Genomic DNA, 27,144 nt, shown 5'->3' with positions numbered 1-27,144 from the left:
AGGAAAGATGGGCCTAACGTTGCTTTGTTTTCTAACAGCATGGTGTTTTGGGGTTGGATTGGGATTGTACAGGCCTTTCGTTATATACCCTTGAGAGATATGAAATCAACAAGACAGCATCACGATCATGTTTCTGTACGGGTAGTGGTGTGAGGCAACGGTGACCCTGCACATAAAGGCAAGGAGGTGTTGGGAGCAACAGACAAGTATTGACATGAAGGATGGATAATTAGACTGGTACTACACTATGATTACATACACAGGCTCATCTCCGCCGCCTCAATTCGACCATTACGTCCTCGTCAGCATCGTCAATCATCTCCTCGATCTCATCCACGCCGGCTTGGCCTTGCTCAGTCTGCTCGCGATCACTCTGCTCTTCATCTCCAGCAGTAGCAAAGTCAAGCTGGCCACCCAGGAACTTTCCAAAGTAAATCACAGCATCCAAGACTTCCTTGCCCGTAGGGACAATGTGATCCCTGGGCAGCAAGAATCCATAGGTGCCGCGATCGCGCAGCTTGAGTTGGTAAGTATACTTGACTTTCAGGTCGTGGTAAAACCAATCGAGGAAACTGCCGCCGCCTGTCTCGAAGCGAGGGAATACTTGGCGGTCGCCGGTAGCGGCATAACCGACATTGCCTTCGCAAGCGGGAGCAGATTGGTAGTAGCGTCCGCCTGAGAGACGCATGACTTTCGACAGGCCGGCAGCGACCTCCTGTAGGTTCTCCACGTTTGGAGGACTGTCGTCGCAGGTGTACGAATATGGGTACAAGATCTGCTGTGAGTACGAGTGCAGATCCAGCAGGCCCACGAAGTCAACATTGTTGTGCTCAGTCTCGTTACGGATCCAGCCTGCCAGGGTCTTGGCCTCAATGGCCTCGAGGGGCTCGGAGCCTGAAAAAGACTCACTACAGGGATTCGATTTTGTGTTTGCGGCACCGTCCCAGTGGTAATCGAAGCTTCGGTCGAGGTCAAGTCCACGGCAGAAGCGCAAAGAAGTCTGTTGACGGTTTTTGCGCCACAAGCGATCGGTCTCCCAGGTATAAGTGTAGCCATCTGGATTGACAGTGGGCACGAGGACCCAGTCGAACTCCTCGAGAAGAGCAGTGATGACATGATTCTTTCCGTAGCCAGTGATGAGCGAGTACGCAATGTAATTGACAGTGCTGGTTGAGATCCACTCTCTGGCGTGAAGACCAGCAGTGATCATGATGGTCTTGCGACGCGTGGGAGAATCATTGTTGGTCGGGTGGACGCCGATGCGCAGGGCTGGAATTTGTCGGTCTTCAAAGGTAGTGCCAACATTCACAACACGCACGTGGGTAGTAAAAAGGGAAGCCATGAGGCGCATCCACGGTAGGATGACGGATAGAGGTTGGTAGTCATTGAAGAAGATGTTGTCTGACGAAGATACCCCGAGCTTGGGAGCGAAAGCATTATGGTGGGTAGGACCGTTGGACTGATGCAGCATACGGGTTGATCGGGAAGAAGGGTATGTATCTGAGATAGCATTTTGAAGAGCGAACTCGTCCATGAGCAAAGCGTGGGAATGGTGTAGCGAAGAAGGTAACAGGCCGAGCAACGACGGTATCAAGTCTTTCTGCATTCTGATATCGACCCAATCGTCGGTGAATTCCCACAAGTCGAGGAAGAGAGTGTCGGCAGCGTCGGCGAGGCTTGAGGCGTCCTGGGCATTGCTGATGTTGAATCGAACAACGACATCGTCACTGTGCTTGTGGTGCGAAGGAGAATTGGCGACAGGCTCAGGTCGAGAGTCTGCTGGCGGGCTCCAGATGTTGCGAACGATGGCGTCGGTGACGGAGCGCCATGCCGGACGATGTGATGTTTGCTGCGGAAGCGGTGGTGGTTGAGGATATGAGGGCACTGCTGAAGCTGTCGGGGCCAGCAGAGTCGAGACGACGAGCAGCAGCAACGACGAGGCGCGCATTGTTGGATGCTTCTGTGTAGGCAGTCACTTGAGTTGGATTGAAGAAAGTCACAGCTTGGGCGGAGGCGCGGATCATGATGGACCAAGCGTGGAGAGGCAGGACCGGGCCCAGCTTGGCAACATCCTTCGTGCCTTCCCTGCTCAGTGGGATGTGGGACCTTTTCGTGCGTGCTGACGAGGCAGTTACGCTTCCTGCTCGTAGTCTGACTTCTGTATCACTGACACCAATCTGATTTCCTGCTCCCAATCTCTGCATCTCGCCGAATTCGCCTGTGACAAGTCTGCTATTCGTTCCTTGAGAGAGACACGCTCGTTTACCCCCGGACCCGCCATCTCCAATTTCCTGCACCCCTTCAGTAACCATCAGATCTACAATCTGTATCCCCGTTCGACATATGCACGCCTAGTTTCCTCGTTGACGCGCTGCTGATACGCCGTCAAATGAGAATCCGCTGCCTGCGAGTTGCCGGCCATGCCTCTCATGTCGCGTCGCCGCAGTACTCTGGACAATCTCTTGAGCGACATCCGTAGTAATACTCAGGAAGATGCGCCAACTCGAAACTCGGCCTCGGGCTATGCCACCCCTGTGCCCAGCACCAATCGCCCAATGAGTGCTCAGGAGCCTCTCTCTCCCGTCGACGTGCTCAGTCTTGATCCGCCATCTCCGCCAGTACAGACGGCTACTCCGGCTACCGCTCGCTTTAGCATGCTGCGATGGAGGCATTTCTCCGACGGTCAGCTCTCGGCCAAGGCAAAGCTACATGCTGATTCCAACAAAACTCCTCCGGTCCCCCAAGTTCCGCTGCAGCATCAGTCGCAAAGTATGTATACCAATCTTCGTCAGCTCCGTCACCCCTATTCACAACCATCTGCCAGCACCTGTTCCAAACCCTCAAATCATCACCACCGCCCCCACCATGGATGAACACAATCACCCTGTCCACCGCCCGAGGAAATCAAAGAGTCCGTTCAAGCGCCAGATCTCGAAACTCAGCCCGTCGAAACAACGTCGAGAATCCACCGAAGACCATCGACCATGGCGCAGAGGCCGCTCTGTAGACATCGACCGCCTGGTGCCCGACGCTGTCGCACCTCCACCTTACGGTGACGAATCCAGCTCGGCTCTGGCATTGCCTATCACTCGCTTATCGGACTCGTCAGGAGAACAACGAAGCTCTGGAGAACATGTCACCTATGCTACGACCACCACCACTCATACCATCTCCACCACTACAACCCTGTTCAAACTACCACGCCGTAAAAAGAAGGAAAAGTCGTTGTTCCCCTTACCTGGTAAATCGTCGTCCCCACCCCACCCTCCAGCAGGAACAGAGACCCCTCATGGCACACCTCGACCATCGACCAGCGCCATCTCAACCCACTCCAACATCGAGTCACCAGAAAGACAGCGACGACCTCCGCCTCTGAGTGCTTTGCAACGACGCCATACCGAGGCTTCACGCCCGCGCTTGTTCCTATCCTCTTCACCCGCTCCCGCTCAACTTGCACAGTCGTCTATTGCAGCTCTTGCTGGTCATGGAGGTGCTCCTTTGTTCCGGAATGACTCGAGAAACTCTGTTCATTCAAACGGTTCTTCACCAATACTCCACCCTCCACGTCGATTCGGTCTGCGAGATAGGTCTTCAACCGTAAGTTCGTTTGGACGCAGATCAGAAGATCGCACCCCTCCTACGCCACCTATGTCATCCAGCGCTCGCAACTCGACCTCAACTGCAGGACGAACTAGTCTGGGTGGGCTTCTCGGTTTCAATCGTTTTCGACACAACTCAGATCTTCGAGATCGCAACTCTTCACCTGGATTCCACTCGAAATCAAACTCGTTGTCCCCAAGCGTTCATGAAACTCTGGTCATACCGGATCGCGAAGATGGCGACACTCCAGGAAAATACCTGGAGCGACTGCAGGCTGCTGTGTCACGGAGTCTTATTGCTGGCATATTATCAAAGTCATCCGATCCGTTCGCTCAAGCTGTTCTGCGAAGTTACTGTCGCAAGTTCTCTTTCTTCGGAGAGCCCATCGATATGTCGTTGCGCAAGTTCCTCCTGGAAGCGGAACTGCCAAAGGAAACCCAGCAAGTGGATCGGGTCATACAAGCGCTTGCTGACCGGTACCACGAATGTAATCCTGGCATTTTCATGTCGCCTGATCAAGCTTATATCGTCGCTTTTTCGTTGATGATGCTGCATACTGATGCCTTTAACAAGAACAACAAGCGGAAGATGCAGAAACATGACTACATCAAGAATACTAGTGGCCAGAATGTCTCGGACGATGTACTGGGTTGCTTCTATGACAATATTTGCTACACTCCCTTTATCCATTTCGAGGAAGAAGTGGACATCAACGGAGAACGCCTGCTGACTTTCAAGCCGAAGAAAAGCAAGCTCCGGGGTAGCATACCCGATCCTGGAAGGAAGAACAGCGGACCCATCGATCCATACGCGTTGATCTGCGATGGCAAGTTGGATACTCTTCGCCCTCCGATCAAGGAGTCGATCACCATGGAAGACCCTTACAGTTACTTGGGCACCGCAAACTTCTTCGATATGAAGAAACTGCAGAAGGCTTTCGTGAACACCGCGGTTCTCCAGATCATATCTGCTCGTTCTAGACCTGCTGCTTTTGAATCACAAGCTACTCGCGATAATCCCAGCGAATCGGCCATAGGCTTGGTAGATCTCAAGGTCACAAAAGTTGGTGTCTTGTGGCGAAAGTCAACGAAGCGCAAGAAGACACGATCTCCTTGGCAGGAGTGGGGTGCTCTTTTGACAGGATCTCAACTTTATCTCTTCAAGAACGTTGCTTGGGTGAAGGGATTGATGACACAATACCACGCGCATGTGAAGCAAGAAGGTACCAACACGCCTGTCATTTTCAAACCACCAATCCAGGATTTTAAGCCAGATGCCCTTATCAAGACTGACGACGCTGTTGCTTTGCTTGATCGTAGCTACTCAAAGCACAAGGACGCCTTCACCTTGGTTCGACATGGTGGCCAGGAGGAAGTTCTACTTGCCGAGAACGAGTCCGAAGTCAACGACTGGATTGCCCTAATCAACTATGCTGCAGCTTTTAGATCTGCCGGTGTCAGGATTAGAGGGTTCATTGGCGGAACGGATACAGATGTCACGGTCAATAGCCGTGGCAGACTCAACTCTACAGCGTCTGTCGATTCGTCGGTTAATGCATCCATTGGTTCTGCTCTGGGTTCGACCGTTACACATGACGGACAAATTACTGTTGAGAAGAGGGATCTGACTCCACAGCTTGTGAGGCAGGTGCTGGCTGCGCGTCGACAGATCATGTTGCAGACCATAGTAGAATCGGAGAGAGAGGTGACTGATGCGATCAGAAATCTCGAGAACATGATGCGCAACGCTCGACATCTGCTGATCCTTGCTCCTATCCAGCCCAAGACAAGAGAAGATGTGTGTCACGCGACCGCACGCATGGATGCCAATTTGAAATGGATAAGACGCGACATCTGGCGAACCAAGTGCCACAGAGATATTTTATCGCTGGACCTGCAAGAAGATGGTGACATATTCGACAGCAAGTTACCAGCGCCGATGCCGAACATTCGCAAGACTAGTGGCTTGCAAAAGACAGTCCCAACCATAAACTCCGTCGTGAGCCAACAAACAAGCCTCCCATCGCCAGCCCATTCGCCTCGACTAGATAACGGGGATGGCAAGGTTGAGGGCGTCTTCAACAGAGATGTTTTCAAAACACCACCTGAACATGCCCTCAGATTTGGGGACGCTTGGCAAATGCCTGCGAGTCCACTGGACCTCAACAGCCCGCATCAGGTTCGTCGACCTTCGACTACCAGTACTGTGCAGTCCGTCATCCGCAAGCACAGTGTCGCTGGTTTGTCTGTCGCTTCCAGCGTACACGATGGAGATAAGCACCTCTCGTCCGCCGCCTCCGACGGCGCTTCTCGCAATGGCCGCTTGACACCCACGCGAAGCTACGATAGTCGTGATCATGAAGCAGCCCTTCTTGCACGGGACGCTCTGGTACCATCGGCGACCCCTGTCACGCATACTTCGGCTGGACTTCCCGAATCATCAAATGCAACCCCAGAAAGCGCATCCAAGATCAAGAGCGGAAGAAGAAGCCTGCATCGCACGCTGAGGGAAGGTCGTTCGGACACATCCGCCTCCCAACGTCACCGGAGAGGCAAGGAAAGCGCCAGTACCATTCGCTCGGACGGAAGCCGTGGTGATGACCTTGTTGAGTCTGCTCCAGGATTGGAAAGAAAGGCAGCCAGATTCATGGTTCATGGCAAGCAAGCTTCTGTCGTTACCTTTGGTGCGGACTGGGCAGAGGAAAAGATGCGTCGCGAACTCGCCCGGAAGCATTCAGCGTCGACACAGAATAGTACTGATGAGAGTGGACCGGATGCTAATCTGCAATACCATGTCAGCCAAGCTCTGACCTTTGCCCATCTTCACAATGCTGCCGGTCCTGACGACACTGGAAAGTCGAATGTTCAAATACCCACATTGCAGGAATGGCAAGCCAATCCCGCTGATAGAACACCGACTGCTAGACAGCTATCCGATCCTTTCAATCTTCAACATGATCTGATCACACCGACAGTCTTGTCGAGTGACGATGATTTGGATTCTTACTTCGATGCGAATAGCCCACGATCAGATGGAGTGCGAGTTGCTTCGAGCAAATTCTCCGAGTCTCAGGGATTGGAGGATGCGTTGGACACTCATGCAAGAGACGCTATGCGACCTGAAAATCTCCCGCTTCCGTCATCGCCTCCTGCCACTGTCGAGCCACACGATTTCGACGACAATACCATCCCGTTCTCACAATATATCGAGAACGAAAAACTGCGTGAGCTCACCTCACCAACAAAGTAGAGCACTGCATGCAGGCATCATTGCTCGTTGACCACAAAAGTTGCACTGCTTGCGACAGATCAATATGCCATCCATGCTCACTTTACCCAAACTGCTTTTGTTGTATTTTGTTCTTGTTTCTGATGCTTTCAATCGCACGATTCCCCCTCCTTAGGCTTTGCTTTTATTCATATTTACCCTTCTATCTGACAGTTTGGCAGAGCGGTATTTGCATAGGACTCTGGCGTTAGTCAAATTTCACCCCTGATTCCCAAAACGATAACGTTCAAAATCCCGTCTATCTCTACCGTACACACCCATGATTGCGACTGCTTCCTGCCGGTGTGCAAAGCTATTTTATGCGAATAGCTGTAAAGATGCATAGTTCTCTGTGTATGTAAGACGAGTTTAAAGAGAGCAGATAAGATTACGTCTCTCAGTGTATGCTTTCTGTTTGCTAAAGGAACTATGCATTTCAATAGCTTGATCCATCGAGGAAGAGCACGGGAGATACGAGAACTAGCATCCCTCTCCGTAAAGTCTGTATCTCCTATCTCATCGACGAAGGTCTAAACGCTATAAAAAGGCACAAAGATCTTCTGATCAGTGATGTTCCCATTGAGAGCCGAGATTGAGTCCCTTCTCAATGGTCAACCCAAAGTCAGAGGCCAAACCTGTAGCCACAGCTAACGAGGATGACAAGAAGGAGGAAGAGGGTGCCGAGGGCGAGGAAGAGGAGGGCGACGAAGACGAACCTCCCCGCAAGCGGGTGAGAAGGGATCGGGCCATCTTGGCCGACTCAGACGATGACGACGACGACGACGACGACAAGCCTCTGGTCAAGGGCTCCTCTGACTCCAAAGCCGTAAAGGCGGCGGACGAGGAGGAGATTCCTGACTCCTGGACTCGCCGGGTCGCTACTCAGACCAGGTCAGGTCGCGCCACCAAGAGGCCGATCAGGTATACCCGTTGAACAATTAACAAACCTTCAAAAAACCTGAAGACCCAAAAACACCATCCATATCTGGAACATTTCCTCCTTCCAACATTTTGCCCTCGGGCTTACAGAACCAGACTTGTGGGTGGTCTATTTGCAGTGCTTCAGCTCTCTTGACTATTGCTGGACTTCTTCTGCTCGCATTGTTCAACATCCGAGCATTCAGCATTCCAGGATTATTATCAGTCGCTCACGCTGCTTCTTCTGCTCTTTTTCGTCGACAGGGCCATTTGTTATGCTCCCTCTTTTTCTCTTTTGTCGATAGGACTTTCGGAAATTTAGATTGACACACTCGATGCCATGACTTGTGCTTGCGGCAAGCTTACGAGCGGATATAATAATGCTATTCTCCTCTTCCCTTTCCATTAATACTGACAGTCCACCCCATTACCAAGACCATTGATTAGGTCGTCTATTCCAGGCAAAACAACTTCTGGTCTTCATGTAACCTCGTATTCTCAACTATCCTCACAGACTTACATATCTATCAATCCCGCTTGGACTTACGTGTTGTTACTGCACTTGTCACGAGCTTCAGGATGGCATTTTCAACAATCCTTATCTATGCTGCTTCGAAGGATTATAAGCGATGTTCACCTGCCTACTTTGTGTAGCCAGGTGCCACGTACACTGACGCCTGACGTGCCGTTTTTATCTGACAATCACGATCATGATACATTGGGCAGATAGTATACACCTTTGTATGTGAATGTTTCAAGTCATTTCTTCGACAAGCAGAGCGGTTTCGAGGATTTCCAAAGAAATGGTAGACCTCGACTGTACTTGGTCTATGCTATCGTACGTCGTTCGTCGCATTGCGCTTCTCTTGTGGTTTCAGCCTACTTCGTACTCGTACTCGTATTCGCACACGTAAGTCGTACAGCAGTCATCTCCTCAACGGCGTCGGGGTGGAGACCCCGAGGTCAGTTATGCTAGCTGTACGAGTTTATGCGATAGAATACGAGCAGTACGCCTCTTACAGTGCAGATTATGCACGTGAAGCCTACTTGTTCGTGTCAGATTAGGCAAACTCGGTGTCTATCTCAGAGCGATGTGCACATTCGGAAGGTTAACACCCCGAAGGATTCTTTTGACATGTGGGTCGGGTACTCGCACCCCTATCTAAGCATGTCTTCCGCCGCTGCGAAAGCGTTCAGGGGGTGGATGATACCCAGGGTAATGATACCGCTACTCCAGACGGAGGAATATACATTACAATCAAAGGGCGATGCGACCTGGACATTAGGCACTAGGTCCCCGAGCTATTGCTCCTTTTCTGAAACCAATTTCTTCTCTTTCGACCAACCTCTGGTGTCCTCGACCTGTTTCTTTCTTCGACTCGCTCCTTTGTGACGCCTTACTACTCGATACGACCAAACATAACAACATCACAAGCCAGAATTACATCGCCCCACACAGTTTGAACCACCTCTTCCCCGCTGTCAACAAGCCCCGGGCGGCTATAGCCCCCTACACCAAAGACAATATGGATCCTGTGAACGATAGGCAGCACAGTTCAGATGTGTCGAGCAGCGACGATACTGTTGATGTCCAAGTCACCAACTACGAAAAGACACAACTGGGCCAGGCACCGTTGCCGCTCGCACCAGCACCAACACCTGCTGTACCGATCAACGAGAAGGGATACAAGAGCAAGGAAGGAAAGCAAGACACAGATAGTGACGATGGAAAAGAAGATCCTTTTGCTCATCTGCCCGAGCATGAAAAGGCTGTCTTGAAGCGTCAACTGGACATTCCGGTTGTCAAAGTCACCTACTTCATGTTGTTCCGCTACGCGACAAGCACCGATAAACTACTCATAGTGCTGAGTGCACTTTCTTCCATTATTGGAGGCGCTCTATTGCCACTAATGACAATCGTGTTTGGAGGACTTACAACGACATTCAACAGGTTCTTCCTGGGCGAGATTACCTCGCAACACTTCAACTCTGAGCTGTCGCGGTTTAGTCTGTATTTCCTTTACCTGGCTATCGGAGAATTTGTGTTTGTGTATATTGCCACGGCCGGATTTCTTTACACTGGCGAGCATATTGCGGGAAAGATTCGCCAGAACTTTTTGAAAGCCATTCTCCGCCAAAACATCGCCTTCTTTGATCAACTTGGTGCAGGAGAAATTACTACCCGTATCACTTCAGATACCAACCTTGTCCAGGATGGTATATCCGAGAAGGTAGGATTGACACTCACCGCCCTTGCCACGTTCATTACTGCGTTTGTGGTGTCGTTCATCAAGGACTGGAAGTTGACCTTGATTCTTATGTCGACTGTTTTTGCTATCGTCTTCACTATGGGCGGTATGAGCGGTTTCATTGTCAAGTTCAACAAGGCATCTTTGTCCTCGTATGCCGAAGGTGGTACTGTTGCTGAGGAAGTCATCAGCTCTATCAGAAACGCCAAAGCATTCAACACCGAAGCCAAGTTGACCAGAGCATACGATACGCATCTTGCTGTGGCTGAAGTCTGGGGTTTCAAGATGAAGGCTGTCACTGGTTCGATGATTGGATTTTTGATGTGCTACGTCTACTTGAATTACTCACTGGCTTTTTGGATGGGTTCGCGCTACCTCGTCAGCGAACGTATCAACGTTGGTACAGTTCTGACCATTATATTGTCGATTATGATTGGAGCCTTCGCTCTAGGCAACGTCGCTCCCAACATCCAGGCTTTCACCACCAGTGTTGCCGCTGCCGCCAAAATCTTCGCTACCATCGACCGCGTGTCCCCCCTGGATCCTGCTTCTGAATCGGGCGAGACCTTGAAGGGTGTCGAAGGCCACATTGAGCTACGCAACATTCGTCACATCTACCCATCTCGTCCGGAAGTCACTGTCATGGAGGATGTCAGTCTTATTGTTCCCGCAGGCAAGACGACTGCTTTGGTTGGTGAATCTGGTTCAGGAAAGTCTACCATTGTTGGTCTCGTCGAACGCTTCTACGATCCGGTTGGTGGTACCGTGTACCTTGACGGCCAAGATATCTCTGGTCTCAACCTACGCTGGCTTCGTCGCCAGATTTCACTCGTCAGTCAGGAACCTACACTGTTTGCTACGACTATTTTTGGCAATATTCGTCATGGATTGATCGGTACTGCCCACGAGTCCGAGTCTGAGGAAAGGATTCGTGAATTGGTCGAAAATGCCGCCAAATTCGCCAACGCCCATGACTTTATCACTGGCTTACCTGAAGGCTATCAAACTAACGTCGGCGAGCGTGGTTTTCTTCTTTCCGGTGGACAAAAACAACGTATTGCTATCGCTCGCGCAATGGTCAGTGACCCTAAAATTCTGCTCCTAGATGAAGCGACATCAGCATTGGACACCAAATCCGAGGGCGTTGTGCAGGCCGCTCTCGATAAAGCCGCTCTTGGCAGAACAACTATTGTCATTGCTCACAGACTCTCTACTATCAAGGGTGCTGACAATATTGTTGTAATGTCTCGTGGCCGCATCGTGGAACAGGGTACCCACGATGTCTTGCTTGAAAGCAGGGGAGCTTATTTCAACCTGGTTGAAGCTCAAAGAATTGCTGCTGAAAACGAGCACAAAGATCAGGAAGAGATTGCTTTGGTCGAAGAGAAGGACGAAAACCTCACTCGTGTTGCCACCAGAGGAGAAGAAACTGAGGATGGCCTGAAGCTTGCTCGCACTCAAACCGGCAAATCGCAGTCTAGTATTGCTCTCGCCAATAAGAAGGCTGAGGTCGAGCATCGTTACTCTCTGTGGACCCTCATCAGGCTTGTCGCCAGCTTCAATAGAAAGGAGTGGCTCTACATGACTATCGGTATCATCTGCTCGGTCATTACTGGAGGTGGTAACCCAACACAAGCCGTCTTCTTCGCCAAGGCGGTCACTGCTCTATCTGGACCAAATGACACTCCTGAGCACAAGGCCACAATTCGCCACGAGGCAAACTTCTGGTCATGGATGTACTTCATGCTTGCCCTAGTGCAACTCGCTGCTTTCCTCATCCAGGGATATGTCTTCGCCGTTTGCTCAGAAAGACTTGTTCACCGGGCTCGCGAACAAGCCTTCAAGACTATGCTTCGCCAGGATATCGCTTTCTTCGATGAGGAAGAGAATACCGCTGGTGCTTTGACCTCCTTCTTGTCAACAGAGACCACGCATCTGGCCGGCATGTCCGGTGTCACTCTGGGAACGCTTCTCTCTGTCATTGTTACATTGATCGCCGCTTTCACGGTGTCTCTAGCTGTCAACTGGAAGCTCAGTCTGGTTTGTATCTCGACCGTTCCAATCCTACTCGCCTGCGGTTTCCTCCGTTTCTGGATGCTGGCTCGTTTCCAGGCCACAGCTAAGAAGGCCTATGAGAAGTCTGCCAGTTATGCCTGCGAGGCTACTTCTGCTATCCGCACTGTCGCCTCCTTGACCAGGGAGGACGACGTCCATTTCCATTACCATGACCAGCTCGCTGAACAAGAGCGCAAGTCCTTGATCTCCATCTTGCGTTCCTCCAGTCTTTATGCTGCTTCTCAATCACTCATCTTTTGTTGTACTGCTCTCGGATTCTGGTATGGAGGGTAAGTTCATGCTAGTATGTTCAATCTTGGAATTTTGCTAACCTTCGCTCAGAACACTCATTGCTAAGCTCGAGATTGGCTCTTTCCAGTTCTTCCTGTGTTTCAGTGCTGTCATCTTCGGCGCCCAATCTGCCGGCACCATCTTCTCCTTCGCTCCTGACATGGGTAAAGCCAAGCAAGCCGCTGCAGAGCTCAAGGCTTTGTTCGACCGCAAGCCTGAAATCGACAGTTGGAGCGAGGATGGCGAGAAGCTCTCGAGCGTAGAGGGTCACATTGAGTTCAGGGATGTTCACTTCCGCTACCCTACTCGCCCCGAACAGCCAGTTCTCAGAGGTCTCAACTTGACCGTCAAGCCCGGTCAATACGTGGCTCTCGTCGGTGCCAGTGGCTGTGGTAAGTCGACGACTATCCAACTATTGGAACGTTTCTATGATCCCCTGGCTGGTGGTGTCTATATGGACGGAAAGGAAATTTCGAGCCTCAACGTCAACAACTACCGCTCATGGATCGCCCTGGTTTCTCAAGAGCCTACTCTTTACCAGGGTACTGTCAAGGAGAATATCCTCTTGGGTGCCGACAGGGAGAACGTTCCGCAGGAATCCATCGAACAGGCATGCAAGGACGCCAACATTTACGACTTTATTATGTCCTTACCCGACGCTTTCGACACCATCGTCGGCAGCAAGGGTTCGATGCTCAGTGGAGGACAAAAGCAACGCATTGCAATCGCCAGAGCATTGTTGCGTGATCCCAAAATCTTGCTCCTAGACGAAGCCACCTCTGCTTTAGACAGTGAATCGGAGAAAGTGGTCCAAGCAGCACTGGACAAGGCAGCAAAGGGCCGTACGACCATCGCCGTCGCACATCGTCTGTCGACTATTCAACGCGCGGATATGATCTATGTGTTTGATGCTGGAAGGGTGGTTGAGGCTGGCACACATGCCGAGCTTCTACACCTGAGAGGACGCTACTTTGAGCTTGTCAATCTGCAGAGTTTGGGCAAGGCACAGTAATCTAGTTATCTCTTCAGATGCCTATTTGTATTTCGTTTTGGCATCGATGTCTTTCGCCCACATGGACGCGGCCTTTTACATTTTCTTTCATGGATACCCACCTAATTAGACCCCCGCTGCGAGAGGACGTATATATGCAAAAGCTTTTCACATCCCCATTTCTTTTTCAATCTGTATTGCATCGTGTGAGTATCATAATTCGAGGATCCGAGGAAAGGTTGACGCCGCTGAGCTGAATGATGTGCATGAGGCACGCTTCACGAGTCAAGTTCATTGACCGTTTGACAACCTTGCGACATCCTCATGGTCTATCCGACCGCTCTGCTTTCCGACTCAGCTGAAAACCGCTACAACGCCGTTGAGATTTGCTTGATCTAGTTCACCAAGGGCTTTTTGCAGGCAGCCTTTTCCCCGGTATCATTGGCGGTTGCTATCTGGGAAAGATTTGACGGTAGCTGAGGATGCACCGGGCGGAAGAGACAGCCGACCGTAACCTTGCCACCTGACGCAAGTCCTACCGAAGGTCATTCTGGTCTACCGTTTGATCAAACATGTTCATCTTCAATCATTTTTCCGCCTACTCCGACCATGATTTCAAGTCCATTTGAGACAGTGATGACGCATCATTTCAATCTCCTAGGAGATCTGGACGCCGACCCCGATTGTTGCTTCCCCTAATCGTGCTTGTCCATTGGTAAGGCTGAGACCCGATCGTTGTCCACCGCGTGTAATCAGCGAACCAGGCACGATAGAGCTGGGCAAGCCGAGGAGACAGTCAGAACTGTATCACGTCAGTATACAGGCACGAGATGGGACTCGAGGACAATCTTCTCACAAACCGAGGTCGACTGTTATTCGTTAGGGCTCTCTACGCTCTTGTGGATTCAGGGCACACAGCTATTATCCTTCTATGGTGCCGTTGTCTGAACAGATACGTGTACGCCCCATCGGCTCCTTCGATTAGAAGATCAACGGAAGATGGCTTTTGTGAACCCCAAGCTTCGAAGTACTGTACTACACGAATATCATCTCTGTCGCAAATATGATGGAATTGAATCACTGGACTCTGCTCCCTACAGACTTTGTCATGATGCCGTGACTCCAGTCGAAAATCAGGCGTGAACTCCGGTCTCTGACGGGACTCCAACGAGTCAACACCAACGTCTATAACGGCGCAGGCCAGATGCAATCATCCTATATATGTAAAACTACCCTGAAGTCAAAAATCTCATTGGGTACCAGGTGCGTTTTCTACTGTTTCTAGATCTCTGGATCATTTGCTTAAATGGAGATGCACCACGCAATCTCTCTGCCCTGAAGTTCTTGCCTCTACTGCTCCTTCGATACAATCCCTGGTGGTCGCATTTTACACCACATCTCATCATGAAGATGGCAGAACTGATTCCAAGGCGTCTATTCGCCATCTTCGAAGATGACCAGCCTGGACCTCGAGCACCTCAACAGAGTTCCTTGCTAGGGATAGCGATATACAGTTCATTGTCATGTCTTCCATTACTACTTACATGCTATCTATTCTGTAGGTCAACACTATACACTCCTACATCGCACCGATCTCTGACATCGTATTAGGGCGCCGGGTTAGAGAAGTCCGCTGGCAAAGCATTCGTCATATCTCCTGGATACGGTTCCTCGTCTACGCCAGCTACATCGTCTCGATCGCATTCTTCGTAACAGCCATTGCCATCTCTGGGGTTGGCATTCATACTAGCGGCTTCTGTCGGACAGCAATCTACTTCTGCATCGGCTTCCTGTTCACCGGCAGACTTACGACGCAACTCTTCCTCATCGAACGAGCACATATCGCAAACTTGGACTACCTCCGCCGCCGTGATGATCCTATCTGGATTCTATCTACAGCATGTGTGGGTGTCTTTGCTACCTTCTTACTCATCTGGATGTTTCTCAACCCTGTCGCATACATGGCCAACAATGATGGCAGGTGCCGCAAAGGTCTTCCCCGAGAAGTCGTGGCACCGCTGGAAGTCTACGAGATTGTAACATACATCGTCCTCACTGGCGTCTTCATTATGATTCTTCGACGCACCAGACGTACAGAACTGTTCCCATCGGTACCCGAACGCTTCACCACCTTCGGCAAAGCCTTGAATCGCATCAGCCACGTTGGTAGACCCAGCAGCACGAACAAAACCACCGATGTCGAATTGGTCGAGGTTGACATCAACTCGGATGTTGTCGTCTTGCCTGCCTCGACAAGGCCTTGCAGGATCCGCGGACTAGCGCATAAGTCGCTAATCGGTACTTTTTTGATCCTAGGCTGGGGCGTCATCAATTCCACCATCTTCTACGTCACCGGCGGGAGAGAGCACGTTTGGCTTTGCTTTACACAGTGCAATATGGACAGTAAGTTCTACATCTATCTTTCTCTACCGGATATCGTTTACTGACTCCGACGACAGTTTTCCTTTCCGTCTGTGTACTCCACTGGCTCACCGCGAATCCCAAGGAGTTCGAACGCAGTATGAGAGATGAGAGGCTTTCGGTGACTGAATTGCCTGTCTTTTTGCGAGGTGACTCAATAGCAGAGCCTGAGTCCGCTAAACTTCCTTCTTCGTCTTCTTCGGTCGTTTGAATATTCCATTCTTGTATAGATAGAATGACCAAAAAATGGTTTCTGCAGGCAGAGACGAGTCAAATCCATATTTTACCTCATACCGCCTTTTCTACTTGTCACGAACCGTGGATATGATCTCCAGTGGAGATGTGGTATACATATGATGGCTACCATGGAGAGGCAAGATGCCTTTTCATATTATAGTTCTGTCCATAGAGAGATGATCGTTCTCTTTGGATAGTGTCACATTTCTAAGAAGACTTTGCATTTTGATAGCAGTAGTATAGTGGATCAGTCTGTCGGAGATGAGCTGTCTCCTGTTGTACATCCCGTCACCATCAAATCTCTAGAAGGAGAAGTCGGGATATCATAGCTATCAAAATGCAGCATGCTTTCGGGATCACAGCTCATTTCATTGAGACGCTGTTGCAGTAGATGTCTTCCGTGGACATAGCATAACTTAACGTCACGTTCGTACATTGTAATACCATACTTTGAGGAAACATAGTCACATTGAGAGTAGAAAGCAGGAGTGCTTTTGGTACCATTTCATCATCATCATTGCCCATCTTCCATCATACCATGCTTTGCTCCAAACGAAAAAGAAGAAAAAGAAAGACAAAAGAAAAGCTTCAACCGACCAGCGGCGAAGAAAAGACGCAGACCCCCAAAACACCAGAACGCCAGAGAAGACACCAGAAAAAAAAATCCCCCCCCAAAAGAACACTAGAAAAGAAAGCAGACCCCAGAACAACAACAAACAAACTCCTCCTCCTCTCCTCATCCTCCTCCTCATCCCCTAACCCCCTACTTCTTTCCACCCTGACGAGAACGAAGGTCTGGGAAAGGACCGACAGGCGCACGGCGGCGGATGCGGCGCACTTGCTCCTGCTGTGCTCCTGGCGCGATGGGCTCAGGAGCAGCAACAGTGGGAGCAGCGGCGGCAGCGTCAGGAGCAGCAGGTGCAAACACCGGAAGAGCACCCAAAGTGGAGGCGGCCGTCTGGATACGGTCACGCACCTCCTTTTCTTTGGTGACCGTGGACTTGCCTTCGAGGATAGGTGGCATCGGGACAGAAGCAGCCCCCACTGCTCCTGCCTTCAGATCCTTGACCTCTGCCCTCATGTCCTGGATCTTGTACTCTCCGATCTTGACCTGGTCCCTCAGACCATTGGCCTTGGCGACCACCTCGTCAATGGCGGCCTGGGCCCGCTTCCTCTCGCCAGCGATCTTCTCCTTAAGGGCCTTCTCGGCGGCCTCGACCTTCAGGCTTGCTTCAAGGGCCTGCTGAGCAGCGGCGATGGCGCGCTCATCGGCATCCTTGATCTTCTCCTGGGCCTCCTCACCGAGGGCAGCCAGGACACCAGCGTCCTCGAGCTTCTGATCGAGGTCATCAACAACACTTCGGAGGTGACCAATCTCCTTGTGCATCTTGATGACCTCGTCAGAGCTCTTGAACCGGGCCTGCTCCTCGCGGAGTTCGGCGCCAGCCAGTTCCTGACGAAGCGCAAGGATCTCGTGGTCCTTGTCGGCCATAGCGGAGTTGTGCTTGGCGATGGTGGTGGCCAGGCGCTCGTCTGCCCCCTCCCTCTGGACCTGCAGGCGGCCGCGAAGCTCTGCGAGGTCCTCGCCATGCCAGCGACGAAGTCTCTTGAGGAGCTCGTCTTTCTCGTAGACTTGCTCCTCGAGATAAAGGAGATCTTCGGGTGTCATGACGGGAGGAGAGGAGGCCAGGAAACCGACGTAGGCGAGCAGGAGAAGGGTTCCAAAAAGGAAGGCAGTGACCACTGAAGCGGCGTTGGCAGTGACGGCAGGTGGTAGAGTGAACATGGCGCAGACAAACTCCTTTGCCAATGTGAAGAATGATGGTGAGGTGACAGTGCCGGTGAAGAGAATGAGCTCCTTGCCAGGGAGTGCCGTGGGTGTAGCGAAGGCATCAGTGATGGTTGGTGCCGCAGTGAAGGTGGTTGTGAAGAAGGTCGTGGTGGGGTAGACCGGAGTGATGACAGTGTATTCCTCCTCGTAGCCGCGGTAGGTGATGGTGAATTTTCCTTCGCGATCGTAGTAGGGCTGAGGGGGGGCGGCGAGAAGTTTCTGGCTCCATGAAGTGAAGATGTTGGCGCCGGGGATGTTGTTCTTGAAGAACGTGGTGATACCCATGACAAGGGTGATGAATGCGGTGAAGTTGACCATTGTGACGGTTTTGGCGGTTGATATATTAAGGCGGAGTGAGATGTTGTTGTTGTTGTTGTGATGTGAGAGTGCGCGAGAACTTGCTGCGATATTGCTTGGAAGTTGCGCAGAGTGGAGGCAGTGATGGTAGCTTGGTAGAGAATAGCTTGACAGAAGATATAGTAGAAGGGATGTAACAACGGAAGACAGGATCTTGGTTTGTGGTGATGTGGTTGCTGGTCAGATGTCTTGCGTGTGTTGAGGAAGAAGAGAGAGAGTGTGTGGAAGCCGAGCAAACTTTTATAAAGCCGAGTCGACAATAACAGTGAATCGACAATGGCAAAGACAATTGAAAGGCACCAATCAATAGGGAACAATAGGACAACTGAAGCAAGTGAAGCAAGCTTGGAATATAATCATCTCGAATTCACTTCTGAATGGAGCCATCAAATCGCCGAATGTCCACGATCTCGGCAGACCAGGACAATCTCTCTGCCGCGTTATGCCTTTTCGGCTTCCTCCTGTGCATTTCCTCAGGACCGATTGCGAGCGAGGGAGCAGGCCAGTATGCCGGGATGGATAATAGCTGCAGGGCTGATGGTGGGTTTTCAATGCTGATGTTTGGTCTTGCTTGATGTGATGGCTTGAAACATGTCAATACAGACTGCTCGATGAGCTTTCTTTCTTCGTCAGAAAGTACTTGCCTTTCAATCATCAGGATTGATACCAAACTCCTCCTGGACTTCACCAATACGGCAGCCACGCTTCTCAGCGATAAGTCCCATCAGCTGAGTGCCAAAGTCTTTGATGTCATTGTATTGCTGTAGCTGTTTTATTTGAGACTTGATCTTTGCATTGGCAGCATCCATGGCAAGCTTTGCACGGGTTTCTGCATCTTCGGACTCTTGGGTATCAAGGGTGGGAGAGGTGGAGTTGATTAGAGAAGCACGCTGGGAAAGCAGTTCGGCAACAGTCGACTCAAGAGCAGCTTGACGGACACGTAGGGCTTCGAGCTGAGTATCCCTACCAGAGGACGCCTTGGACGACATGTTGAGGTTGGAAGGAACGGGAGGAGACGAAGGGAAGTTATCTTCGGCCATGTTTGCAGCTTCTACGAAGAGGCTGCTTGCTTGCTTGCTTCGCTCGCTGACCGAGAGGGATCAGATTATTCCAAGTCACTGATTGTCAAAGTCGTTTTCTACGACGACCAACGCGCAACAAAGATGTTCAGTGATAGGACGATATGAACAAGATGTGGTCGGATTCGCACTCCGTACGGACATAAGGGGAGATAAGTTTGATCCGCGCATTCCCGAACACGTTCTAGAAGGACAATGCAAACTCATGAAACACAATGGTTTGAATTGACTAGAACCATGAATTGATCTGGGTTCTCTATAGTCTTTAGAAGCAAAACCTTGTCTCTATCTATTGGTCAAAGAATAGGAGCAGATGGTAGAAAAACATGGATGAATTGAGATAGGGGATGGGCGGCTTGGCGGGACACGCGTGGTCAGCAACTTTCTGGATCGATCAAGGTGGGCTCGGAAGGAACCCTGAGTTCCTTCCTTGTAGGACAAAGGGGATGCTCAAAACCTCATCTTGAGACTTGGACTCGACTACCTGAAGATTGTCATTCTTGCAACAAGATGGCTCGTTTACTGCAACTGCGGGCGCCAGTGCTAAGCAAGAGCGTCCAAGCCGCCACCCTTCTCGCTCTGCTTGTCTCGACTGCTCAGGCGCATGAGCACCATGAAGACAAGATTCCTGAAGGCGAGGCCATCTCACCGGATCCTCTGGTAAGCTTCCATTCTGCATAAGCATGACATGAACCGAGACTGACTCTCATCAGGACACAACGTTATGGATCCACATCCTCGTCCAGATATTCGCATGGGGCATTCTGTTCCCTACTGGCATGGTCCTCGGTATCGTGCGCTCGCGATGGCACGTCCCCGTCCAAGTCACTGCCACTGGTCTCGCTGTTCTAGGCTACTTCCTCGGTCACGCCCACAAAGGTCGCCAATTCAGCAAGAACGTACACGCCCAATATGCTCCTTGGTTGATGATGATGGTCTTTGCTCAAGCCGCCATGGGCATCTATCTTAGGCTCCACATCGAGCGTGGTTTCATGGGCAAGATCAGGAAATGGATTGTCTCTGGACACGGCATACTGGGCAAGATCATCCCACTGGCTGCCTGGGTCCAGATGCTGTTCGGTGGAATCACTGCCTTGGGCTTCTGCCAGGGCGACCACACCGGCCAGTGTGCTGCCCACTTCATCATGGGGTCCGCCTTCATCGCATATGGCATCGTCTACACCATCCTCCTTCTGGTTGGTCAGATCTGGCTGCGTCGCACCGGCCGCTCTCAGGAATTCTACGACAGCATGGTTATCGCTGCTTGGGGCTGCGTGAATACCTTCACCGAGCACAGATGGGGTACTCCCTGGGTACGCAACGACTTGCAGCATACCAGTATGGGGGTCATCTGGTGGTGCGCTGGTCTCTTGGGCATGTGGCTGAGCCGTGACCGCCGTGGCCGTTCCAAGCGCAACTTGATTCCCGCCATCGTTATCGCCATTACTGGCTGGGCCATGAGTGGTCACCCTCAAGAGTTACATCTGAGCACCATGGTACACAGTGTCTTCGGCTACACTCTCATGGCTGCTGGCATCACTCGCATCATCGAAATCAGTTTCGTCTTGAAAGATGCCAACTCCATCTCCGATGATGGAGAGGAAACCAACAGCTTCCAATTCCTGCCTCCTTTCTTGCTTTATGCCAGTGGCTTCCTCTTCATGGGCGCCACCGAGGAGCAGATGCTGCTCTTGTCTCAAGCCGGTGTCACCCATGTCGCCTACATCTTGATCCTCTATAGCTTCGCCTTCCTCATGTTCCTCTGTAAGTGCAGACTTCTTTCTTCTGAATAACATCAAAGCTAACAATTGTGACAGTCGTGAACATGCTTCTTCGTCTCTACACCTACTACGCAGACTCTCCAACCGATGGCAAGACTGTTGATCCGGAAAGCAGGCTCAATGGACACGCTCTGCCAAACGGTCATGCCCGCTCAATCCCGGACGCGAGCGACCGCCAGATCAGGGACGCCGAAGAGTTTGAGCTAGAGGGTCTCATCAGTGATGAAGATGAGGACCTAACAAAGCACCAAAATGGACGATAGACATGTTGTTCCGACTGCATAAATTCGAGTACATATCTTCACAAAACGTCTTGGATTCCCAAGCCTTATATCTCACGACTCTGTGTGCTTTCGCACCGCTCCCGAGGTCAACTTGAAACTTATACGCATGACCACTTACAGCCATAACCTCACATTCACAAGTGCTCGAAGCCATTACTCCAAACTCCGTTGACCCCATCCTGCTCTTCAGGTCCATCACTCGCTCCTTCCGCGCTGCGAGCTTGCTCCTCTTGTTTCTTCTTTTAAGTCTTCTTCCACTTCACATGGTCCGAACGACGACTCTTTGCCCCTCGAATGTATATTCCCTCCGGTTCATCCGCGGCCGTCCTTGCGCAGCTTATGTTGCTTTCCTTTGACTTCTAGACCAATGAAATACACATCACTCGACAGAGTGGGTTGACTCCCGTGGCTGAGCACGCTCAGGCGTTCTTACCGTAAAGTCTACGAGCTATCGGCAGTGGGTTCTGTCAGTCGTTGCGTCTCGCTCACAGCCAGCCCATCACACCTTACTCATTCTGGCTTGAGAAGCCCATCTCCGGCTGACAGACTTCTCTCGCTTCAACACCTCAGTCACTTACTCTGGACCCGACACTCACGTCTCGATCTCCAGCTCAACGAGCCAAGACTTCCTCACTACAAGTACTGCACGCCACGTTTTCCTTGCTTTCGATTCTCAAAGTCACTGATACTTCCTAAGAACGAATACGGCACAAGAGTCGAGCCTTCACTCTCGGGCTGTTGGACACTACCAAGATCGACACTCAGGAGCTTCACAATCATGCCGTCGGGCCAGACTCAACGGGTGTACGGCGATGAAGACGCCCTCGCACCTGAGTCGGTTGGAGACATACACCGGATGTTAGGCGAGTCGAGACTTACATCGCAAATCAGAAGATACAGGACAGTATCTGGTGTGATGTTCTTCGAGGTCTCACACGTGCATTGGATCGCAATGAGAGGATACGCTTCCTACTATCGGTATCATTTAGTGGCAGGAGAAGAACCATAAGAAAAGGGTTGCCTTGTTTCCATGCACCTTTCACATGGAGCGAAGCAACTCATCACTCTTCATATGAAGGAGTTATGGGATACAAGAGGTGGCATCCCAAATATCGCATGGTGCTCAGCCTTTCAATTCAAGCGCAAGATCTTTCGCAGTGGAACAAACAGCCGCAGCTATACGGCTATCCGGAGGGCGCGTCGCGATTACTGCAAAGAGCTTCTCGAGGTATTTGACGATTCTTTGAGCTTCGAGAATCAGAACTGGCAAGCAGTTCAGGTATGTCATGGCTCAGCACAATTTGAGTGTCTAGCTGACAGGTTCCAGACTATCATTGATGCACACAAAAGATTGTTTCAGGAATGCCAATGCGAACAATGCAGAATGAGAAGGCTTGAAGCCAGAGCAGGGGATGGTGACGACGATGACGCTGACAACGACCCAAACAATCGCAACGATCATCCTGAACCAGACCGTAACGATAACGACGACGATGATGACGGCGACGACGGCAACCAGCGAACTTGGCAGCACGAGCTTAGTCGATTGCGTAGACGTCGCTTGCTCGGCTCTGCAACTGGGAACAATGAGGAAGATCTGCTCGATGATGATCAAAATCTTGTTGACATGGAAGACGACAACAATCCAAACGTCGACATGGAAAACATCAGTGAGGATGTCGATATGGATGACGATGCTGTCAATACCGACGACATCGTGTTTGGCGATGGGTCGCAAAGTTCCTCCTGGTTCGTGCCTCGTTCGAGAGAAGCCTCGCCGGATGATGATGCTTGTATCGGATCTGGGAACAACGATCTTGACGACAACTCCGACATCGACTATGAGAGCATCTTCGGCATGAGACTTGGCCGCAGAAGGACTCCCACATCACCTTCAGTGCCCGACTCGCCCATCACGCCTAAGCTCGAGCCCAAACCCGAGCCCGAGACAGAAATCATTACATACACCAAATACACAAGATTTAGACAAACATGCGACCTTATCGATCTGACTGGAGAAGACGATGACTCTATGGGAAGCGATAACAGCGGCATGGAAGTCATCGAGTTGACAGACGACTCTAGCATGAGCACTGAGCCCACCAGAACCAACAGCAGGTACGATGCTATCATTGATCTGACACAAACCTCCGAGGATTTTCAGAACAGCTCGCCCATGCAAATCATTGAGCTGGATGACTGAGGAGGTTCGTTTTCAGAGCCTTGCAAGGGCCTTCGAGATCACTTATATAGGCTTGATTCGAGCCATCAGGAACAAGTTTACAGGCTTTACACCGGGCCTCAGACCGAATTTATAGGCCTTGTCGGGGCCTTCAGGATCGGTTCAATAGGCCTCATTGGGCTCCAAAAATGCTACATCACGATACAAAAACATCTGGACATTCGTTTGATCACAGCGTTCGGCCGCAAGCGGTAGAACGGGAGGTCTTGCTATTGACGTTCCCTTAGCAGGGGCACGAAAAAAGAGCAGGAGAGATGTACCATTTAGTTTCCAGATTTTGCAATCAAGATCTTATTTATAAACATCATTCAACATTTCTATCACCATGCCTTTCCATCCTGTCCTTGTTGAAGGCTGTTGTGCTGGGTGAGGTGAAGCACACAGCTGCTTTTTTCGGGTCTGTTTGCTACGTCTTGTATGCAGGTGAAGCTTTGAGCATGTTTCTATTGACATCGGATGAGGCTGTCTCATAAAGCCCCTCTTCTGCTGAACAGGGACATCTAATCTGCTCACGTGCGTGTAGGAGGCTTTGTTGTAAGCCACTTCACAGGGATACGTCAACTTTAACCCTCACCCTAGCATAACTGTATGTATAGAGCGTGTGTCCGAAGCCTTGTATGTTCGTTCCACACCAGCTAGTTGATCTCGCCACAGTCCATGCGAAGCATGCATCGAAGATGATCAGAAGTTGCACAAGACAAGTAAGCATAGAAACATGATCTTCGTAGTTGATATATATCATCATAATCCCCCACCATCCGCATAAAACTCCAAAATCCACAAATCCTCATGGTCGTGCAGTTGAGGCACGTGAACCTCCCCAAAAAGGCTCTCAAGGTCTCCACCTCCAGGAAGGATGCTTCCAATCCATATCCTGCTGCTCCAACAGCGTGGTGCCAGCCAACTCCTGATCAACGTCTCTGCCATCTCTCTTCTTGTTATCCCTCTTCATCCAGAAGAACAGCAAGATACACAAGCACAAGCCGGTTGACGCAACAGCCAAGTTAAGGCCATTGCCAATGTGGTAGTTGGGTGCATCGAAGGGCAAGAACGACCACGTGGCGACCAAGCCGCCGATGTTGCCAAACATGACGTTGGTGCCGATGGCGGAGCTGCGCGCGGTATCCGAGACGACGTTTGCGCTGACTTGGGCGTTGCAGAGGGAGCCGAAGGCGAAGGCGCCAGAGGCGATGATGAAGGTGGCTCCGTAGCGTACTGCGCCTACTTCCGAGGCCAGGAACATGATGTATCCGACGATGATCAACGGAGCTGAGCAGATGAGAATGGGGAGGCGGGTGTCGAACTTGGTGCTGAGGAATGGGAACATCAAACAAAAGAAACCGCCGACGATGTAAGGAGGGACGGTGTGAAGCTGCTGGCTGACAACAGTGTTGTGAGGGTAAATGGTGCGAACGATGGTAGGAGCGAAGAATGCGAGGCCCTGAACCGTCACGTTATTTAGCAAGAAGATAGTGGCAGTGCCGAGAGTAACAGGGGAGAAGATGCCCTTGAAGATCTTCTTGCGGTCGAACTTGTCCAGGACTTCGGTGGCTCCGACTCTCTCGGACTTGACACGGGAAATCGCCAAGTCCTTTTCTTCTTGGGATAGCCATTTGGCGGTTGCTGGTCTGTCGGTCATGGTGATGAACCCAATGAGCGCCAGGCAGACAGTAACGATACCCTCGATGGCGAAGATCATTCTCCACGCCTTCAGACCAGCGAAGTGGTCTAGTTTCAAGATAGCTGACGCCAACAAACCACCAAAAGCTCCGGCAAGTGGGGCAGCGACAACGTAAAGTCCTAGTCTCCAGGCTAGCTCTGAGCGTCTATACCAGCGCGAGAGGTAGTAGGCGATACCAGGGAGCATGCCCGCCTCGAAGATGCCGAGAACGAATCTGACAGCACACATTTGGCTGAAAGTGTGGACATATCCAGTAGCGATTGAACAGAGACCGAATGCCAGGGAGATACCGGGGATGAACCATCCAGGACCGATCCATTTGCAGCACATGTTCGCAGGGATCTCACAGATGATGTAGCTGATGTAGAAGACGGACAAAACGATGTTGTAGTCGTAGCCTGTTAGGTGAAGACTTTTCTCGAGGCCGGCGATCTTGGCATTTCCTGCGACATATGTTAGATGATGTTGGTTGTGGAGTGTTAGGTGTGGTGACTAACCGATGTTGGCACGATCAATGAAGCAGAACAGGTACAGCACAAAGACTGTAGGAATGATGGCAAAGTCGATCTTCCTTCGAAGCTTTGCTTCAGCCTTGGGGTCGAACTGAATGAGGGAGTTGCCATATCTAGGCAATGGTTAACGTAATGTCCAGGTCAGAGGATGGTTGAGAGGGGAAGACATACTGGTCAGTAGCCTGGTGTCCACGCTCTGCAACCTCATGGGTTGTCTCTCCTGCAAGCTCCTTGTGCATGGCAGCGTGTCCTTCTTTCTCAAGATCCTGAGAAGGCCTCATGTTAGAAATTATGATCGGGTAAAGTTGCGATTGTTGCTAACAAGATGCAGACGATCTGGGGTGACGGTGTGGGGGTCTGGGGTCCGGGGGAAGCCTCTTATATCTCTCTTCTCTTTCACACTCACCCTACAAAGTCGGCAGTTGATGGATAACAAGGAGCGCGGTCAGCAGAAGGAAGAGTTGATTTTTGCGGCGGAGATCAGGGCGGGGAATGGGTGTGGGGAATTGATTGCACGTTTCTGACTGTTGTTGTTTGACTTTTGGTTTCTACCAGATCGAGTTGTCCAGCGCGAGTGGGCGTTCTTGGCTGTGCTTGGCTGCATTCTCTGGCTGGCTCGACCCTCGCGGAGTGGCCATTAGTTTCCTTGGCTCCCCACGAAGAAGCAGGTATCCAAGAACGAGGCCTTGGCTAAGACTCACAGAAAGAAGTGCCGATTGGGGCCTCGTTCAGTACCATCGCAATTGTACCGTGTGCGGCTGAATAGAAATCGATTCGAGATTGCTGCACAGCATACACCCCAGTGGACTCATACCTTGAGGCTCGTAGCAATAGCGTGGGTGGATGGGTGACTTGCTCGAAACTAGGCCTTGTATCTTGGTATGAGAGCTACTCGTCTGAGACCGTAAGAGTGCGCCGACTTAGGAGCTTAGTCGCTGAGCATCTCAAGTCCAACAGCCGATGTTCACTGCCGTGCTGTTATACAGGTCAGTTGTCGCAAGCCAACATGGGTACGAACCAAACAATCAAGTTCAATTCCTCGGAGTCCGTCCAGGGCTAACCTGACCAATCTGCTTCCAGCTAACTTTCGAATATGGTTGTTTACGAACGACAGCTCTTCACTCAAGACATCTTATCAGTAATGATACCCGAACGCCACCAAGGGGGTGAGATCGACTTGGTGCTTCGCAGGTGGGATTCTGATTCTTTGACATGGACGCCTAGCCATTGACCTCAACGCAGACTGAACTCCAGCGTCAGGTATGTCTGCAACTGTCTGGAACAGAAAGTGCCTTGTGTCGAACAACGAAACTTTGCGACACGTCAGTGATCTTGTTACCTGCCTGGA

The 27,144-nt window shown here is 51.0% G+C and overlaps 10 protein-coding genes across 10 annotated transcripts; 6 read left to right on the top strand and 4 right to left on the bottom strand.

Moving 5' to 3' along the window:
- Positions 1-265: 265 nt before the first annotated feature.
- Positions 266-1,948, bottom strand: M436DRAFT_82452 (uncharacterized protein; the record flags this gene model as incomplete). Its single annotated transcript, XM_013571314.1, has 1 exon — positions 266-1,948. One exon carries the CDS (start codon positions 1,946-1,948, stop codon positions 266-268), a length of 1,683 nt encoding a protein of 560 aa, XP_013426768.1.
- Positions 1,949-2,636: 688 nt separating this feature from the next.
- On the top strand, positions 2,637-6,294 carry M436DRAFT_12623 (uncharacterized protein; the record flags this gene model as incomplete). The annotated part of the gene is made up of 3 exons (XM_013571024.1): positions 2,637-2,769; positions 2,825-3,241; positions 3,350-6,294. Coding segments are annotated over 3 exons (3,495 nt in total), but the record flags the coding sequence as incomplete, so codon positions are not given.
- Positions 6,295-7,474: 1,180 nt separating this feature from the next.
- M436DRAFT_82450 (uncharacterized protein) lies at positions 7,475-7,801 on the top strand (the record flags this gene model as incomplete). The annotated part of the gene is made up of 1 exon (XM_013571313.1): positions 7,475-7,801. The coding sequence occupies one exon, from the start codon at positions 7,475-7,477 to the stop codon at positions 7,799-7,801; it is 327 nt and encodes a 108-aa protein (XP_013426767.1).
- A 1,510-nt stretch (positions 7,802-9,311) lies between these two features.
- M436DRAFT_48782 (multidrug resistance protein) lies at positions 9,312-13,392 on the top strand (the record flags this gene model as incomplete). Its single annotated transcript, XM_013571186.1, has 2 exons — positions 9,312-12,379; positions 12,432-13,392. The coding sequence occupies 2 exons, from the start codon at positions 9,312-9,314 to the stop codon at positions 13,390-13,392; spliced, it is 4,029 nt and encodes a 1,342-aa protein (XP_013426640.1).
- A 1,383-nt stretch (positions 13,393-14,775) lies between these two features.
- Positions 14,776-16,003, top strand: M436DRAFT_64354 (uncharacterized protein; the record flags this gene model as incomplete). Its single annotated transcript, XM_013571237.1, has 3 exons — positions 14,776-14,929; positions 14,983-15,774; positions 15,831-16,003. 3 exons carry the CDS (start codon positions 14,776-14,778, stop codon positions 16,001-16,003), a joined length of 1,119 nt encoding a protein of 372 aa, XP_013426691.1.
- Positions 16,004-16,792: 789 nt separating this feature from the next.
- Positions 16,793-18,178, bottom strand: M436DRAFT_64353 (uncharacterized protein; the record flags this gene model as incomplete). The annotated part of the gene is made up of 1 exon (XM_013571236.1): positions 16,793-18,178. One exon carries the CDS (start codon positions 18,176-18,178, stop codon positions 16,793-16,795), a length of 1,386 nt encoding a protein of 461 aa, XP_013426690.1.
- Positions 18,179-18,864: 686 nt separating this feature from the next.
- Positions 18,865-19,257, bottom strand: M436DRAFT_48423 (uncharacterized protein; the record flags this gene model as incomplete). The annotated part of the gene is made up of 1 exon (XM_013571127.1): positions 18,865-19,257. One exon carries the CDS (start codon positions 19,255-19,257, stop codon positions 18,865-18,867), a length of 393 nt encoding a protein of 130 aa, XP_013426581.1.
- A 549-nt stretch (positions 19,258-19,806) lies between these two features.
- Positions 19,807-21,340, top strand: M436DRAFT_73309 (uncharacterized protein; the record flags this gene model as incomplete). Its single annotated transcript, XM_013571312.1, has 3 exons — positions 19,807-19,956; positions 20,010-21,060; positions 21,114-21,340. 3 exons carry the CDS (start codon positions 19,807-19,809, stop codon positions 21,338-21,340), a joined length of 1,428 nt encoding a protein of 475 aa, XP_013426766.1.
- Positions 21,341-22,433: 1,093 nt separating this feature from the next.
- M436DRAFT_64350 (uncharacterized protein) lies at positions 22,434-23,564 on the top strand (the record flags this gene model as incomplete). The annotated part of the gene is made up of 2 exons (XM_013571235.1): positions 22,434-22,640; positions 22,689-23,564. 2 exons carry the CDS (start codon positions 22,434-22,436, stop codon positions 23,562-23,564), a joined length of 1,083 nt encoding a protein of 360 aa, XP_013426689.1.
- Positions 23,565-24,435: 871 nt separating this feature from the next.
- On the bottom strand, positions 24,436-26,077 carry M436DRAFT_48523 (putative MFS transporter; the record flags this gene model as incomplete). Its single annotated transcript, XM_013571139.1, has 3 exons — positions 24,436-25,727; positions 25,782-25,909; positions 25,968-26,077. 3 exons carry the CDS (start codon positions 26,075-26,077, stop codon positions 24,436-24,438), a joined length of 1,530 nt encoding a protein of 509 aa, XP_013426593.1.
- Positions 26,078-27,144: the final 1,067 nt, after the last annotated feature.

Source organism: Aureobasidium namibiae, assembly GCF_000721765.1.
Source record: "Aureobasidium namibiae CBS 147.97 unplaced genomic scaffold scaffold_10, whole genome shotgun sequence".
NCBI lineage: Eukaryota > Fungi > Ascomycota > Dothideomycetes > Dothideales > Saccotheciaceae > Aureobasidium > Aureobasidium namibiae.
This window is presented reverse-complemented; position numbering and strand designations above follow the sequence as displayed.